This window comes from Columba livia, chromosome 1, assembly GCF_036013475.1.
Source record: "Columba livia isolate bColLiv1 breed racing homer chromosome 1, bColLiv1.pat.W.v2, whole genome shotgun sequence".
Lineage (NCBI taxonomy): Eukaryota > Metazoa > Chordata > Aves > Columbiformes > Columbidae > Columba > Columba livia.
Genome location: NC_088602.1, coordinates 148688516 through 148706457, shown reverse-complemented (window position 1 = coordinate 148706457; position 17942 = coordinate 148688516). Strand labels below are relative to the sequence as shown.

Below are 17942 nucleotides of genomic sequence, written 5' to 3'. Positions count from 1 at the left end.
AGAGAGATGCCCAGGTATACATTGCGTGGTTATCACTAGTTTCTCTGATGGGCCATCTCCTCTTCCTTATTGTTGCTTCTTCAGGAGCTCTGAGTCAGTTCAGTGTGTGCTTTTGTGCTATTTTGCACCGCATTAACTGTGATATATGGTTGCAGTGAGAAAGCTGTCCTCAAATAGAGATCGCTCAACACTTGGGAGATTTCACCTGTTCTTGGACACCGTGAAGCCCATAAACCACAACCAGCTCTACCTGTACATCTGGTTGACTCTGTCAGACAGCAGTGTGATTCTGGTGAAGTTTTACACCTAAGACAGAAGCATTTCTTATCATCCATATGAGACATGACAGGGTTTTAGGAGTGAAAGCTTTTGTGGCTGAACTCTCTTTTCTAAAAGATAGCCGCATTCATACATCAACAAAAGATCAAGGCTCTGGTATGTCTTGCACGCAAAGATGTCTGAAAGCACATATGGACCACTGAAGTCTCCTCCAGCAGCCTTGTACTTACGCTCTGTAATTAAAGGCAAGGTCAGCAAAGAATGCCCTCCGTTTCTTATACTGCAGGTCAGCATATCCCTGAGTTGGAAAATAATTAAAAAAAAAAAAAAAAAAAAGTTTTACATTAAGAGAGGTTTGTGAACATATGTAAATTTGCTAACAGAAGCATTCAGAAAACCTAGGCCTCAAACATGTAGTTTTCTCTGAGGCAATGGATCTTGAGCTTTATGAACAGGGTAAGACAAAGGCTTTCGGCAGCTACATCTCTGACGTTTTGATGAAAACTTTCGGAGCTGTTCAGAAACACTGTATCAGAGATTATTACACTTACAGTCAAATTTAAATGCAAATCACATTGAAAATGGAATTGTAATTTGGGTGTCACTTCTGCTGGGGAAGAGATGAATCTCTGAATCAATTATTTTTTGGGCTAAGCATAAAGACTGCAATATAGGGCTGCGTTGGACACAATGGTACCAAGCCTAGTACCGCCTCACCAGGGACAGCATAATATAGCTGCACAATACCCTGCACTTTGGCTGAAGAAGGGGTCCTCATTGGTTAGAAATCATTAGAGCCATCACTATCTGCAGAAAGGAGAGGCTTTCAGCTCAGTCACCTTGCCCATTTATATTACCAAGTTATGATACAGACAGATTCAGTGGTATCTGTTTAAAGGGGCAGTTTACTTATTTATTAAATACCAGAGTTTTCTTTTTGCCCCTTCAGTGTGTACTAGAAGTTGAGCTTCAGGCAGGCCTCTCCAACTATTAAATACAAATAGAGATGTGGAATTAAATTCCTTTGAATTTTACATCATTCACAATAGGAATAAAATCTGAAATCTGGCACTGTGTTACTAATATAACTCATAAAGCAGCGTTGATCAGCATCACTGTACAAATATTTATTATTCTAAAATATTCAGAATTTACTGGAACCACTTTGGATACTACAAGCCAAATTTTTCCCTTAGGTTTATTCACATAATTTTCAGTGTAGCAATAATACCAGTAATACTGCAGTTAATGAGTATTGTGTGCGTGAATCTGAGGAAAGAACTGGATCCCAAGAGCATGTTTATTTTTGTCATGTGTTATGGATAACATGTTCATTCGGATGCCACCCTTGCTTGTCAGTAGTTGTAACAAGTCCATGTGAAAAGACATGGGTCCAGACTAGCATCAATGCTGTGACCTGTCAGCTTTGTCCCTGCTTTCCCAGGGCTCTGTATCCACCACCAGAGCAGCAGGAGCCTCCTTAGGTGATCACTACAGCCAGGGACAGGATGCCCCAGAGACTGGTGTCACAGTGTGATCGATTTGCTTTTCTGGCCATTAAAGTCACAGTAAAGAACAAAGTGAAGCTGTTGAGATGGACAGCCTGAATTGCCTATTTGGTAGTAAAAATATATGCAAAATCTCTGCTGAGCTACCTGCTCATCAGCCTCCTTGGTACTTTCCTCCAACCTGTCAATTTTTTAGCCGTGCTTAGAAACACAGTAAATGAGCCCATGTTGTGCTCCCTCCTGCCACAGACAAATGATTTTCAGTGCCTGAGCTAACTTGTTTCAAGCTAGTTTAGGTGTTTCTATGTCACACTGCATCATTCTGCAGTGTGGATTTATCCCCACTCTGTACTTTGGTAGCTCTGCACTGTTGGTGCTGTCTCTCATCCTCTTCAGTGCTCATATCTCCTATTTGGCAAAGTAGAAGAGGAACTTAGCCCAGTTCAAAGAATTCTTAATGTGCGTTTGTTTATCTAACGAAAAATAGTTTCAGGGCTAGCTCTGGAGAATGACAAATACTTAGACTGTTGCTATCAGAAAGATATGAGGAAGAATGAAAGATGTCCTACTTAAGGAATATATGAAGCTCTTCAAGAGCACTGTAGTTTAATAAGTGATTCTTAAAAACAGAAGATAGACTTGGAAAGTTTTTGTACCACACAGAGCTGTACATAGAAAACAACATTAATTACTTCAGCATGTGTCTGATGTTAATCATATGTAGCTTGATGAATCAGGACCCATAAGCTTTTATCATTAAATTATTCATTCTATACTTCCTAATATTGCTAAAGACCAGCCTTTATCTGATCCCTTACTTTTTCTGTCCTTTTATGAGTATTTCCTTCCTCCTGAAATTTTCCTTACAAAAAATTCTCTACAGAGAGTTTCTCTTTTAAAAATGAAATAACAGTGACATCAAACTTACCGGATGACCATGATCTAAACTGGGTTCATACTTAGTGATCAGATGATGACACTTGTCCAGATCTTGAATTTTTCTGGGGAACCAGGGCACTGCAGAGAAAGTAGCAGGAGTTAGATAAGAAAGGATCAAATAATTTTCAAAAGACACAGAAAATAAAAGTTGCGCGAAAGATTACAAGCTTTCTTTACATCAATATCTAAGAATATTCACATCCATGTGTTACCATGTCAGTAATTGAATTCATTTGCCAGCCAAACCGGCAGATTGGATGAAAAATTATCTGAAAGTAACTTGCAATTATAATCTCTCAGTTTTAATTACTAGAAACAATTTTTAAAGGCAAAGTCTTTTCCTATTAGGCCAAATGAGATGTTCTGTATAACACAGTACAACACATTTATTTCTATATTTTGGATTTAAGAAAATATTTTGATCATTACTAAAAAGTAGTCTTAAATTTTCATATCTTTAAAAGTGAAAACAACATTTTAAAAGGAAAATGGGAAATATGTTGTCTTTGAGATTTTTTCTTTCTGGCTCTTTTTTTTTTTCTTTTTCCTCAGCAAATTTTTTCTAGCATTAGCCGAATTTCCAAATGATTTTCTTTCCCTGAAGTGGGGACCTTGCTAGTAACTAAAATAAAATTAAATTATGCTCATTTTAATTTAAGTGCTAGCATTTACAATCCATGAATCTAAAAAATACTGAAAAAAAACCAAAGTTGATACTGCTATCTGAGGTCTGACTGATGTTATGATCAGACTTAGTGTGTTACAGCTCAGAAAAGATCCATTTGGGGTCACCTTAATCTCATACTTGACAAAAGACCAGGCATCTTTGTACTGAATGGCAAATCTAGCTTTAGCCCTGTTATATTATATCCAGACGCAGCCAGTTCACAAAGGTACAAGGCTACACATACACACCAATGTTGGGAAATTCCAGTTCTTTCATGCAGTTATGGCCAATTCTGTGTTAAGAAGGAAGAAGTACTAGTCTGACAGATGTCTTCCATCACCCCAGATTACTTTTGTTGAGCCTTTGTCTTTGGCTGTACTGATGGTTCTGCTTGGAAGATGCCTGCCCTACCATCTATGGCCATATCTCCTTAAAACCTGTACCTGATCATCAGTCTTCCAGTGTATGTCCCCATACACATCCTGCCTATCCCTTACCAAGTCCTTGGAGAGGACAGACAGGTTAAAGGGGAGGAGAGGAAGGACCATGGCAGAATCCTTGGTCTGGTCACAGAAATAGATGCAGCCAATAAAACAGGGATAGTGCTGACGGATGTAATTTTTGCTGCATCTGTCTCTGCTGCATGGAAGCAGAGAAAACCACTGCTTTTCTCAACTGTACCAAATTAATTTGGGTTAAAGCCTCTATGGCCAGGGCATTGTCTCTTCTCTGTCCTTTAGCAAACTGCCTGGGAAGGCCTATATGGCTCACCTGAATAAAAAGTCCAAAAAAATAAATTAATCTAGGAACTGGAGCCTCAGATGATGGGTGTAGCCAGAACACACATGTTTGCCTCTTCCCAGAATAATAGTTGCTGACCAGTAAGCATGTCTATACAACTCAGATATCTCCTAGTTACCAATATGCTCTGACTGGCATCTGCAAACCTCACTAGAAAGTGAAGCTTCAGCTAGCCTCTTTCAATAAGATTCACCACCACTTTCAATAAGGTATATCAGTAAAATGGGCCACTAGCCGATCTTAGACCTAGGGGATAGCTGAACTGAAAGTCCCCTGACACTTTAGCACCCCTGAATTCACCTACATAGGTCCAAAACCACAAAAACTTTAAAGCTAAAACCTCCAAATCCACAGTTCTTCCTGGTGCCCATACCTAAGGTGTCTCTGTGCACCACAAATACCAACTCTCAGACCCTTTCATCTTAAAATCAAATGAACTGCTTAGGGAACTATTCAATTCTGGGTTTCAAATACCCAGAAAAGACTCCTTACAAACTGAGGAGTGCTGTGTGTAAGTCCGAGCTAACTTAGAAACAGACTTTGTCCGTTTTCATGCCAAGTATATTAATTCTAGCATTATTACCTCCAAACCAAGCCTGATTATTTTTGTGATTATTGTTCAAATCCATAAGAAAAAGGGAAATGTGAAGAAAACTGTGTCCCTAATATTCCTCTGCTTTAACCATAAACACACCCTCTTTTAGCAGTCCCTTACTTTTGTTGTAGGTCCCAGTTCCAGCACACATGTAACTAGTTGCTACTTCTTAACACAAAACTCTCAAGTGCCAAGAAAAACCTAAAGAAATGCCTCTTCAGCTTCAATACCCTCTTTGGTTTTCCAATTTCCCTGATGACAGCAATATCCTTTTGATATCCCCACAGTTCCTGAGAACATCTTGCCTGTCATCACTAGCCTGAAGGTGAATTTCAAGCAACACCCAAAGGTTTTCAAACAGGACTGTATTAGCTAAAAGGGTCCTGGGGATTTCTGCCTGGCCTTGTCAAGGGTGGCAAACCTCTTGACAATTATGTATTTAGATAACTCAATCTGTGAGCTGGACCCTCAGCCTTCTCATCTATAGGGGCACCTCTGCCATCTTCAGGATTATACTGAAGGTCTCTAACAGCTTATTGTACTCATTGATTTCCTACCTGTCTGTAAATGGGAAAAATACCCATCTACCTCTGTCAAACTCGTTTTCCTTCCCAATGACTGGTAGGGATGGTGACTCAAATACAATGGAGGCAGAGGAGTAGCTACTTGAAGCACTTTGCCAAGTGAAATACTGTTCCTGCAGTACAAACTCTGAAGCTGCACAATCTCCAAAGAAGCTTTTCAGGTGCCTGGGAAAATGCCTGATGCTCTGTTACTCTAAATTTGGTAGTGGGTCTGTGCTCTACAAAAAGCTCTTCCCCTGTTTCTACCAGCCTGCCCTTCAAGGCTTTCTGCTGACCCTCTCTCTCTTGCCCTCTGGAAGCTTCTTTGAGCTGGTTGTATCTAGTTCTTTTCAGTGAAGGAGCAATCTACCTACGGACTAGACTACTTGACTTAGATGGCAGTGGACACCTTAAACAGACAGCTACTGCTTCTTTTAACAAAACAAACACAATACACTACAAGCAAATGAAACATTCAGACCGTCTGCTGTATCATGTATTCCTATCAACTATCTGTGTTCACCTCAGAGCAGTCAGTTCTCTGCCCACCTCTCAGCCCACAATCTTCCTGTCATTGAGAAGTTCCCGGTTACTCCTCAGCTTCCTGTTTTGCTGGTTTAACCTTCTCATCTCCCTTTTCACTGGAATGCTTTTCTCACTTCAATTCCACCAGCTATGGTGAATTGCCTCTGTTTCCACACCAATGGTAATGGTTTCAATTCAGGGAAAACTGTCATGCAGTGAAGAAAAACTAATGCATGCTCACTTGCTTTCCAGACTAATTAAATTACTGTTATGGTGCTAATGGTAAAAAAGTTACTGCACAAAGAAACAAAACAGCACTATCAGGTGCATACTTTTCTTACCTTCTTCTTCTCTGATAGTTTTCACATCCTCTGCTACTCTCCTTAAGGAGGTGATAATGACAGCAACATCAGCACTTCGAACTTCACATTCAACAAAAATGTCAAGATCATCAGCAGAGTTCTTGGTCTTTTTGGCTTGTCTGGTTTCAAAGTGGTGGATCTGAGTTTCAAACATCTGCAAGAGATGTTCATATGAAGAAGCTTCTCCAAAGACTGACAATCCAGGTAAGTCTAGGTACACTTCTACAGTGTCTTTAAAAAGTGGCTAAAAGAGATCTTAACAAGAAGTGCATGTTAAGCAATGAAGCCTAATAATGCCCAGATTAGAATGAGCTAAAAAACAGGCAGAGCTAAAGATTAAACATTGTACAATAAGGTAGAGATAGGTGGAGATGAAAGATGAGATACTGTTGACTGTAGCATTTAATCTGTGCTGGAATAACAAAGGAGTGGCTGGGTAGCTCTTATGACGCTGGCAGAATAAAAGAAGATCTATTGATGTGTAATAACACCCTAATCATTAAATAATTGCAAACAGTTAAAAATAAGTAACAAATATAAGACTTTTGTTTTGAATTATTCATTTTCACAGATGAGACTGAGCACCTGGTATGGACACTTCAAGTGCCCAGAAGATACAATGCCTGTATGGTTTACAGCTCTTGTGTTCTCTGTATCTCCTGCCAAATATGCGGAGAAAATTCATTGGCTTCTAATATTCCCCCCAATCTGAGTGTTTGATATGCTGGCCTGTTGTTTAGTCACGACTGGCCACCATAACTGCTAGAAAGAAATAATAGATTGGTATCTGCTCTAAACAGCCCTTATATAAAATTATTATGCTTCTAAATGACTGTGTCCAGCTGCTCCCTCCCTCCAGAGCACTCTCCTCCTTCACCTAGAGAGGTTAGCCAGCCTCTCAGGGTACCTGTAGCAAAGCAGGGACAGTGAGAAGGGGGGAAGGCAGGTGGAGGCACAAATCAGGCAGGGAGCAAGAGAAGGGTGAGAGAGAGTGAGATGCAAAGTGGGGGATGTTGAGGCAATAGGGACAGAAGAGGTCTCAGTGAAGGAAGCAAAGGGTGATGTCTGTACCTCAAAGACTTTGGCTGCCTTAGAGAGCTCAGTCTTCCTCACATTGGAAAGGGTGAGGGTCAGGATGAGACTGGCTCTGCCATCCTCCCTGTTGGAGTCCATGTTTCCTTGCCTGTTCAATGACTCCATGCCACACATCTCCTTCTCCTTGCTGGCCTCTTCCTTTTGGCCTGAATCCCCCACTAAGTTGGTCTTCATTGGGAGACAGAGGAGTGGATTGCAATTGACAGATGTTGAGTGGAAACTGCCTGAGGATGTGAGTGTTTCTCCCAGAGAAATGGATGGGGGTGTGGTGAGACTGGAGATGCAGTCTGTATATGTGTGTGGTGAGATCAGCACCACCAGACAGCAGCAAAGTAAGTTGATTGTTACTGTGATAGGTGTAGGGACATTTATGCTGGCCATGCCAGACGCATCAAGGGAAACCGCCTGCGTAGGATATGCGCAAAAGCCCAAGAGAACCCTCCTCCTCTGGGTAACTTCAAAGCATGACCCTCCTGCTCTGTTTGAAGGTGTCTGCAAGCTGTTCAACCCTGAAGATGGGCTCCTTTGTGGAGAGGCAATTAAAGTGAGCCCCATTTAAATCGCCCAGTCTGGACTGCCCTGTATGATATTGCCCTTCCTCTTCCCCACTCTCTCTTACCTCACTGGGCTCCTCTCTGCATTGACCTGAGGAACCAAAAAGGCTCTTCCCCCAAACCCTAGACCAATCCAAATGGTGTCCCCTCTGCACAGGCACAATTTTGGGAGTGCCAGAGAGACCCGAGCGAGTGACGAAGTTTATTGCCTACTTCTGAGCTTTTCCTACCCATGGGATCTGACCTGTTCTACCCTAGCCCTACAGGAGCTGAATACTGCCTCCAGGCTAAGTACCTCTGTTAAAATTATGACAGAAACAAGTTCTATCTCCAGTGAAGTAGACTCTCAAAAAGACCAGGGTCACATCTTTCTCACAGCTGGCAGGACAAGCTCAGGAAGGGTTCAACTCTACCTCTGTCAGGGCATGGCATCCCTTGACATCCACAAATGTGTTTCTGGGTTTGAACAATGGTATCTTCTTACCCCAAGTTATAGTGTACTGGAGCCTCTGTGAAAGTCATCTTGCTGGCCTACAGAGAAGACCACCTCTCTGTCCTCCCTTTGCAGATGGAGCCATTACTAATGTGCCCCTTAGGTGATCCTGTCTGGGTCATACACCCCAGTGCTGTGTTGCTCTTACCTCCTCCCTGGCCAAGGAAGATAAGACAGTGCAACCAAATCATGTTTTCCAGAGACCATAACAGTGCAGTGTTTGCCCTTGGCTCAAGACAGAGCACTGGGAAGGTCTTGATTTCCCCATCTATTACCTGGCTGAGACACAAAATTCACGGTGAGTTTTGAACCACTAAGACCGGGCAGCAGGTCTCAATGTCCTGAGGAACATCATCCCATCCAGACCGCGGGCACTGCGGGATTTGCACAGCTTGGTAAGTGCCAGCCCTGGGAGAGGTCTCCACGGGCTGTACCCAAACCGTGCCCCGACCCGGGCAGGGCAGGCTGCTGTCCGCGGTGCTGAACCTGGCCTGGCTCCGGGCTGCGGTACCCTTCGCTCCGTGGGCTGCCCTGGGGCCCCTGCCTCTGGCCCATTTCATCTTCTGGGGGAAACCGGGAGGGCAAGGTGGCACTGCAGAGGTGGGTGAATTGCAGCTGCAAAGTGAATGGGACAGGGGAGAAGAAGTGGGCTTTAACCTGGGGGGGAAAGGCTCCTTCCACTCCCACATTCCCCCAGCACTGGTGGCAAGTGGAGTGGAGAGCAAGCTGAGCTGAGCCTGACTGAGTCCATACTGGACCTTTCCCATGAAGAGTGGGGGCATGCATCTCCATATCCTTGGAGGGACTAGGTTAATGATTGGACTCGATGATCTTAAAGGTGTTAAACAATTCTATCATTACATTCTACTATTCTATTTTGGCCACAAGCATGGAACAAACAACAATCATGGAATCATAGAATAATTTTAGTTGGAAAAGACTCTCAGAGTCCAGTCATAACCTAACTCTAGTACTAAACCATGTCACTAAGGACCTCATCTATACTTCTTTTAAACACCCTCAGGGGTGGTGACTCAGTCATTTCCCTGGACAGCCTGTTCCAATGCCTGACAACCCTTTCTGTGAAGAAATTTTTCCTGATATCCAATCTGAACCATCGCCGGCACAACCTGAGGCCTTTTCCTCTTGTCCTTTCTCTTGTTACCTGGGAGAACAGACCAACATCTTCCATGCTACAGCCTCCTTTCAGGTAGTTGTAAAGAGCAATAAGGTCTCCCCTCAGCCTCCTCTTCTCCAGGCTAAACAGCCCCAGTTCCCTCGGCAGCCTCTCACAAGGTGTGTTCTCTAGACTCCTCACCATCTTCATTGCCCTTCTTTCAACTCACTCCAGCACCTCAATGTCATTCTTGTAGTGAAGGACTCAAAGCTCGACACAGCATTTGAGGTGTGGCCTCACTAGCACTGAGTATAGGGGGACAATCACTTCCCTCGTCCTGCTGGTCACACTATTCCTGACACAAGCCAGGATGCTGTTGGCCTTTTTGGCCATTTGGGCACATGGCTGGCTCATGTTCACAGAATCACAGAATTTTAGGCATTGGAAGGGACCTCAAAAGATCATCTAGTCCAATCCGCCTGCTGGAGCAGGAACACTTAGATGAGGCTACACAGGGATATGTTCAGGCAGGCTTTGAATGTCTCCAGAGCAGGAGACTCCACAACCTCCCTGGGCAGCCTGTTCCAGTGCTCTGGCACCCTTACTGTGAAGAAGCTTCTTCCCAAATTTCAGTGGAACCTCTTGTGTTCCAGTCTGAACTCATTACTGCTTGTCCTACCATTGGTTGTCAGCGAGAAGAACCTGGCTCCATCCTTGTGACACTCACCCTTTATATATTTGTAAACATTAATAAAGTCACCCCTCAGTCTCCTCCAAGCTAAAGAGACCCAGGTCCCTCAGCCTTTCCTCATAAGGGAGATGCTCCACTCCCTTCATCATCTTTGTTGCCCTGCACTGGACTCTCTCCAGCAGTTCCCTGTCCCGAACTGAGGGGCCCAGAACTGGACACAATATTCCAGATGTGGTCTCACCAGGGCAGAGTAGAGGGGAAGGAGAACCTCTCTCGACCTACTAACCACCCCCCTTCTAATACACCCCAGGATGCCATTGGCCTTCTTGGCCACAAGGGCACAGTGCTGGCTCATGGTCATCCTGCTGTCCACTAGGATCCACAGGCCCCTTTCCCCTACGCTGCTCTCTAATAAGTCATTCCCCAATTTATACTGGAACCTGGAGTTGTTCCTACCCAGATGTAAGACTCTACACTTGCCCTTGTTATATTTCATTAATTTTTTCCTTGCCCAATTCTCCAGCCTGTCCAGGTCTTTCTGGACAGCAGCATAGCCTTCCTATTCCTTCATCCAAAACATTGATGAATATATTGAATAATGCCAGCCCCAGTATTGACCCTTGAGGCACTCCACTAGATTCATGTTGATCAAGACACCCAGATCCTTTTCCACCAAGCAGATTTTCAGACACTGCTCTCCAATCCTGTAGCATTGCCTGGGGTTATTGTGACCAAGTGCAGGACCTGGCACTTGGTCTTGTTGAACCTCATACAATTGGCCTCAGCCCAGTGATCCAGATGGTCCAGATCCCTCTGGAGAGCCTTCATACCCTTCAGCACATCAACACTCCCACCCAACTTGGTGTCATCTGCAAACTTACTGAGGGTGCACTCAATTCCTTCATCCAGGTTGTTGATAAAAATATTAAACAGAACTGACCCAAATACTGAGCCCTGGGGGATCACCACTTGTGACCAGCCACCAAGTGGATTTGACTCCATTCACCACAACAATTTGGGCCCAGCCATCCAGGCAGTTCTTTACCCAGGGAAGATTATGCCAGTCCATGCCATGAGCTGCCAGCCTTTCCAGGAGAATGCTGTGGGAAACAGTGTCAAAGGCTTTATTGAAGTCCAAGTACACAACATCCACAGCCTTTTCCTCATCCACTAAGTGGTTCACCTTGTCATAGAAGGAGATCAGCCTGGTCAAGCAGGACTTGCCTTTCATAAACCCATGCTGACAGGGCCTGATTGCTTGGTTGAAAAGTGGCTTGATGAGCACCTTCGCCAGCTCCCTCAGTAGCATTGGATGGATCCATATGGCCCCATAGACTTGTGTGTGTCTAAGTGGTGTATTGGGTTGACAACCATTTCCCCTTGGATTATCAGGGTTTCATTTTGCTCCCTGTCTTCCAACTCAGGAGGCTGAGTACCTGGAGCACAACTTGTCTTACTATTAAAGACTAAGGCAAAGACATAATTTATTACCTCAGCTTTTCTCTTGTCCTCTTTCACTATGTTCCCCCAACACATTCACCAGAGGGTGGAGATTCTCCTTAGCTTTTCTTTTGTTGCTGATATATTCATAGAAGCATTTTTGTTGTTTCCTTTTACAGCAGTAGCCAGGCTCAGCTCTAGTTGGGCTTTGTCCCTTCTGATTTTCACCCTGTATAACTTCACATCATCCTTGTATGTCACAAGGTCTCCTACTCCAGCTATGTGTGGATGTGCAGATGAAAGCCCTAGAGCTCAAGATGCTTGTTTAAGGCATTGGTCGCAAATACTGGCAGACCAGGTCACCAGGGTCCTATGGCTGTCTTTATGCCCTGGTGTCAGAGTCCCATCTCTGTCTGCTGTACAGCACTAATCATGGTTCTGTGTACAAATTGAGGCTTCTCTATAGAGCCAAACTGGACTCATCAGTCAAGATAACAGTTGAAGCAATACAGACAGAGCTTACAGCACAACTTTGTAGCCCACTGCAAAACCAGCACAGAGAGCCTTGTTTTTCCAGTTGGTGACAGGCCCATTCCCAGCCAGTGGACACTCTAATACTACCTTGAATCCATGTTTGGGGCAGGCCCAGGAAGGCCTTACTCATGCTGTCATAGTGTAAGTCAGCTCTGCTGAGACATCCAAAGTCCTGCTTTCAGCACTTCTGGTGACCTCTAGGAGTGCAGGAGGAGAGTTTTGAGTCTGGGTGCTACAGCTTAAAGGGCTATGCAAGGGCTGGAGCACAGTGTGCCATCCTTTCTCATGGGACAGACAAATTCTCCCTGCATAAGGTGGGGAGACCCCACACCAAGAGTAGACTCACCCCCTCTCATGCAGCCCCTGAGGTGGGTGTTTTAAAAGGCCATGGCTGGTTGGTACAAACAACCTGCCCATTTCTGATCTCTTCCCATGCAAATATCTCCACCCTGTATGAGCACAGTGTTATTCATTTGAGATGGATGCAGCATTAATATTTCTGTTTATTTAGGTTAGTTTATATGGTTACATTTGAATATGAAAAAAGTCTTCTCTGCCAGCTGCCAGACTGGTTTGAAGCAGTGAAAAGACAAGCTTTAAAATAATGCACTCTTGTTGAGTCCTTTTGTGCTTAATCCCTCTTTGAACAATTTCTGCATCTTTGGGGAATAATGCATCCTTACTCCAAGGCTGCCACTGTATCTAGGTATCTTAGGAAATTCAGAGGACACCACCTTTCTGTACAAGCTGTGCTGACAACTCCCTGCTCCATCACCATCACTGACCTTGGCCAAGGTCACTGCAAAGGAAGAGGGCCTCATGAGTGTTCTTCTTTGGTCACCTAAAACAGGCCTGGAGATGAGGACATCAAGAAATGTGATCATAGTGGGACAGAAGAGATGAAGGTTATATAGAAGAGTAGTTTGGGATAGGTTAGTCAGAGTAGCATACAAACATGTCCAGAGTATGCAAAGGTATAGCAATCAAGGCTTTGCTCTATATTTCTAGGTAATCACATAAATCAAGAATTTTTTTATATATATCTAATTTTCATGATCTTGTCTGGATGAGTGATACTCAACCAGTGCAAGACAGCCTTTTTTGAGCTGGAACCCACCTCAAATGGGCATGCCACCTACCTGGGTATTTAATACTGATAGACCTGTGTGGTTACCTAGCAAAGAGAAATTACACTGGCCAGATAACTGGCCAGTTTGCTACACTACTTATATTTTTTTAGCATGGAAATAAGAAGTCACACATTAAGAAGCACTATTTAAAATGCAACTTATTAAAGCACATATGCACAGGCTAATTTGTTCTGCGAGAAAATCTGCTTTCAGTATACTTCCTCTGTTTTTAAAATACCGAGCATTTAAACTTTTCCTCTTCTCTCAGTCTTGCTGAACAGCTGTGTTAAGCTGCTTTGGCTGGAGTTATTGCTCATTTAAACCTGCATTAAGGGACACAGAATTGGATATGTGACATCAATACTCTTAAACCATTCCACTTGCACAAAAAAGACAACCATAAATCCTGGGTTCTCAATATCACTATAGATTTGCTGCTGCTGTCACTCATAACAACAAGCATAAGCAGAGGAGCTTGGAAAGCTGTCTGAGGATTAGTCTGAAAGACTTCACCCTTGAGATGAATTTGTTTCTTTGTGATACACAGTTGCCTTATGAGTCCTATTATATTAAGAGAGAAAAATATGGGCTCCTTTCACACTGAAAATACGTGCCAAGCAGGACTGAAAGATCTACACAGACATTGTCATGAGAAAGAAAAAAAAAAAGAAAAAGAAAAAGGATAGAGAGATAAAAAAGCTTACTTCAAAGCACCAAAATGATACCATTTTGCATAAGTATATGTCTTTTGAAAAGGGTTCCAGCTGGTATGCTTAGATTAATGTTATTACCCACCATAAATATAATGGAAACAGATGTACTTTCTGTCTTCCTAAAGGATGATGCTTACATTAAAGCTTCATTGATTTTCAAACTATAAATACGAGAGTAATACAATAGTAGGTACAAGACCTGTGGACATTCAAATCCCTCTCCATGTTTGGATCTCCTAACAGGAACATGACTCCTGAATCATGTTAGTATCATGACACAGAATTGTTTCAAATGCTGTTCTGCTTTGCTTTGCTCCGTTCTGTTCCAATGTAGCAGTGCTGATCTCCTTCCTCCTTCAACTAAAGAGCTACAGGGAGGCATTATACAATGTGGACTAGTCCAAGAGGGCATTTAGCTGCTTTCAGTGAAAGTTGTTGGATAAAATACTGAAATAGCTCTTTGAACAGACAAGCTCTTCTGTCTCTATGACTCAGCCATTGAGTTAAGCTGGATTCATCCTTGCTTCCATTTGCTGCCTCGGTCAAGTTGTACTCCAGAAAGAATAAAACTGCTTTAAATGAAAAAGGGAGAGTAGAGCTCAAGTGGGAGAAGGAAGGAGACTCCAAAAAGTATTATGACTTAGGACCTGTCTCGAAATATATCAGGTTTGGGTTCAAATGCACTTAGACTGGGACACAGCTAACCCAGGTCTTCCGTAGCTTTGGTGGGGACTCTGGCCACAGATACAGTGAGTTAGGAGTTGGAAGGCTCTGAGACCTTCAGATGCATTGTAAGAACCACTTCTCCATGTACAAGGTGTTGGTATCCACCTCCTGGATTGTGAGTCCAGAAAGTTAGAAGACAGCTTGTAGAAGTTCTGAATAAAACACTCTCAGAGAAGGACAGACACAACACAAAGTAGACTTCACTCATCAGCCTTCCACAGTGAGTAGCTGATTATATATATTAAGAGAAGTGTCCCCCTTCTGTAAGCTAGCTGGTCCTGAATCAGCTCTGAATCTATGATGTTACACAATATTGCAGCCAGCACAGCCCTGAGACTGGACTATTAATAATAAGGCCTTGATGTTATGTTAAAACATCTGCATGGTTTCTTGCTTGCATGAGGTATTGACAAACTGACCTCACATCCAACCACAAAAAAACACACAGCCTTGCCTTTATGTAACTCTCCTCTGAAGGGTTTTTTTATGGGTGCTGTATTGAGGCACAGACTCCTTGCTCTGGATAGGCAGCGTCAGTGCCTTGCTCAGGAACTCTGCTCTGCAAACTAATGTCACACCACAGCATACAATGTTCTTGACCTGCAAAGACCCTTTCAGGATTGGTGCTTGTGCAAGTACAGTGTGTTTATTCATGGTGATAAATCTTTGTTAGTGAGGCTGCAGCATACTTGCAGTCTCTTCCGTTGGCATCTGTGCTTTGGATCAATGGCAATATCTTATTTTTAGGAAAAAAAAAAATCAGGATAGAAGTGCTTGTGTGCAGAAGTAGAGCTACAGAGGGCCAAGTGGTATATGTATACCCCCTGATAGGTGTAGAATTTGGGAGTCCATGGGAACCTTGCACAAAGGTGAGGAACTGGAGGGAGAACAACTGTGAAAAAAAATCAAGGTGGATTAGTCTGTTAGTCATTACTATCCCATCCCTGGCCCCAGGGTGGTAATGCAACTTCACAGCTGCAGCAGACTATAGCTCTGCAGGGTGGAGGTCTTATTCTGTTAACCTTTGGCATAAGAGACATGGAGACTTTCCCCAGATTCCCAGTATTAAGGTCATTTTTATGCATTAGTGATAAAAATTGGATTAGTGTCTGAAGGCCAAAAGATTCAAGGGTAGCATGCAGGTGTCTCTTTCTCTGCTAATCTATAGTAATTAAGATACATAACATAAGCATTCATGCAGTACACAGGAAGATAATAGACTGAAACTAGATGAAGACTGGCATTTGCACATGGCAGCTTCTAGCCAGTAGCCAGCAATTAGCAAGTTATAGCAAATCTTCACTTTATCTTCTGCAGGGCATTGCAAAGGATCCCCATCTCACCTGAAAAGAAAATAATCAGAGCAGTTAATCCTAAAGCTGGCCCATTTCTAACACTCTTGCATGTATTCACCCTTTATATCCATTCTCTGAAAGAATAAGGTGAAAAAATAAATGCTGGATTGGACACGTTTATTAGGCTCTTAGTGGAGTAAGGTCTGCAGAGTCAGCCCTTTGCCTCCATCAGCCATACAATGATGGCTCACAGGATCAGAGGTGCTGGCTTTTAGCAGGCTAGACGATGTTAAGGGGTAAATGAATTAGGAAAAAGGCTAGAATGGCAAAATGAAATATGATTAAAGCCAAGCTTTTCTTTTTCCTCCTTATTGAGAACAGGTAAAGCACACATCAGAATCCATCATAAGGTCCTCTGGCCTTTCCTAGCATCTCCACTAAAGCATTCTTACTGGATATTTCAGACGTAACCAACTCCAGTCAAGTGGAAAAACTATTTTGAATCTTGGCTAGAATCAGGAAGCAATTTTTCCAACAGAAAAGAGATGTGTATGGCTTGAACTTGGTCACGCTGAGAACATTAAATGCAACCAGATGAAATCTGCTTTGTGGCTGCTATTTCTGATCCAAGTTTTGAGGAATTCAAGGTAACAAATCTGTAGTTCCTTACTATTGATAGTGTCAGCTAAGTTCTTCAGCTGCTTTGCATTGTCCAAGACTTCAATCCTTTGGGTGTAGGGATTGTACCGAACAGAGAAAGGACGAGGGATCATTTGAGCAAATTTCCTGAGGCAAAAAAAACCACAAAAACATAAACAAACTTGAAAAGCTTATTTTTGCGGTAAGTCACGTTTTTATTGGTATGTGCATTTGATGAGGAGAATAAGAAAACCCGTGAGAGGAAATAAATTAAATTCCTGCTAAGTGATCTGAGACCTACAGCATTCTGTAACACTCTTGAATCTGAATTTGCCCTTACTACACTTTTTTTTTTTCCAAACAGGATTAATTATGTAATTGGCATGGCAACACTGCTCCTGGTATAGGCCAACTACGCAGCTATTTGGATTTGAACTTGAAAACCTCATTTTCCTTTCAGTAATGCAAAATATAAGAATCCTTATCCAAGTCTGCAATTTCTGGGAAAGTAAGGTCAAGTACCTATGCCATGCTGACATATTAAGGAACAAGCAGAATGCTAACATCTGGCATGGTTGGTAGTGGCTTTCAGGCCATTGCAAAGATAGGAGATAGTCAATGGAGTAAAGCAGTATTCTTGTCAACCCTTATCTGAAGCCTTCCTTTCTGCAAAATAGTTAATTCCATGGCAGACTCTGAATGGGATGACATGGTCAGAGCTATTGTTCCAGGCTCCTTGTAGACCCCAGCAGGATACTGGTTTATATATCTGTTTTGGATTACTGAAGTTATTGCTGAAAGAGGAAGGAAATCACGCAGGAGTTGATTATGGAGCCCCTGATTGTGAGTCAGTATGGCAAATCCCATATACCCAGAACAATGGAGTACACTGGATGCCACCTCCACATTTCTCTTTCAGTTTATTCCTAATTAGCATCAGCTAAGGCCATTGTCTCAAACTGCAGTGTGAGCAGGACACAAGGTGTGACAGTGGGGTAAAAAAAAGGTTAGCTAGGATGGAAAATTGTTTAGTGGTATCAGTCCAGTTTTTCTAAGGGGAGAGATGCACATTAGAAGACAATCTTCCCAAATCTCAGCTGAAGGTAAGATCCTAATCAGAAGATGAATGCCTTAAGATAAAAAATATTTTAGTCAGCCTCAGTATAATTTTTCAGGGATGTTTTCCACTGCATACAAACACACATGGCCAGGTGCATGCCACAAACACAGGCACTGGATTAACCCCCAGACACTAATTCAATTTAATCAATTTTCC

At 42.9% G+C, this 17942-nt stretch overlaps 2 protein-coding genes and 1 long non-coding RNA gene across 5 annotated transcripts in view; 1 reads left to right on the top strand and 2 right to left on the bottom strand.

Annotated features, from left to right (window-relative positions):
- Nucleotides 1-6847, bottom strand: part of LOC102087146 (tyrosine 3-monooxygenase) — a 29366-nt gene extending 22519 nt beyond the window's left edge. The window contains exons 1-3 of the mRNA XM_065037278.1: nucleotides 6219-6847; nucleotides 2716-2804; nucleotides 510-577 (exon numbers count right to left, since the gene is read on the bottom strand). Of these exons, the coding sequence (XP_064893350.1) occupies nucleotides 510-577; nucleotides 2716-2804; nucleotides 6219-6393 (332 nt within the window). The 5' untranslated portion in view covers nucleotides 6394-6847. The remainder of the gene's footprint in view (nucleotides 1-509; nucleotides 578-2715; nucleotides 2805-6218) is intronic.
- Nucleotides 1-17942, top strand: part of LOC135575924 (uncharacterized) — a 59379-nt gene that overhangs the window by 25558 nt on the left and 15879 nt on the right. Inside the window, exon 3 of one of the 2 annotated variants that reach the window (XR_010467376.1) lies at nucleotides 6237-6435. The exons of the other annotated variant lie outside the window; for it this stretch is intronic. This is a non-coding gene — a long non-coding RNA (uncharacterized LOC135575924). Of the gene's footprint in view, nucleotides 1-6236; nucleotides 6436-17942 lie in introns of those variants that run through there. 2 annotated transcript variants of the gene reach the window in all.
- The window catches only part of PAH (phenylalanine hydroxylase), a 55635-nt gene continuing 50341 nt past the window's right edge, over nucleotides 12649-17942 (bottom strand). For both annotated transcript variants that reach the window (XM_065037262.1, XM_065037251.1), the window contains exons 13-14: nucleotides 16698-16813; nucleotides 12649-16075 (exon numbers count right to left, since the gene is read on the bottom strand). In XM_065037262.1, coding sequence (XP_064893334.1) covers nucleotides 16032-16075; nucleotides 16698-16813 — 160 coding nt within the window. In that variant the 3' untranslated portion in view covers nucleotides 12649-16031. The remainder of the gene's footprint in view (nucleotides 16076-16697; nucleotides 16814-17942) is intronic.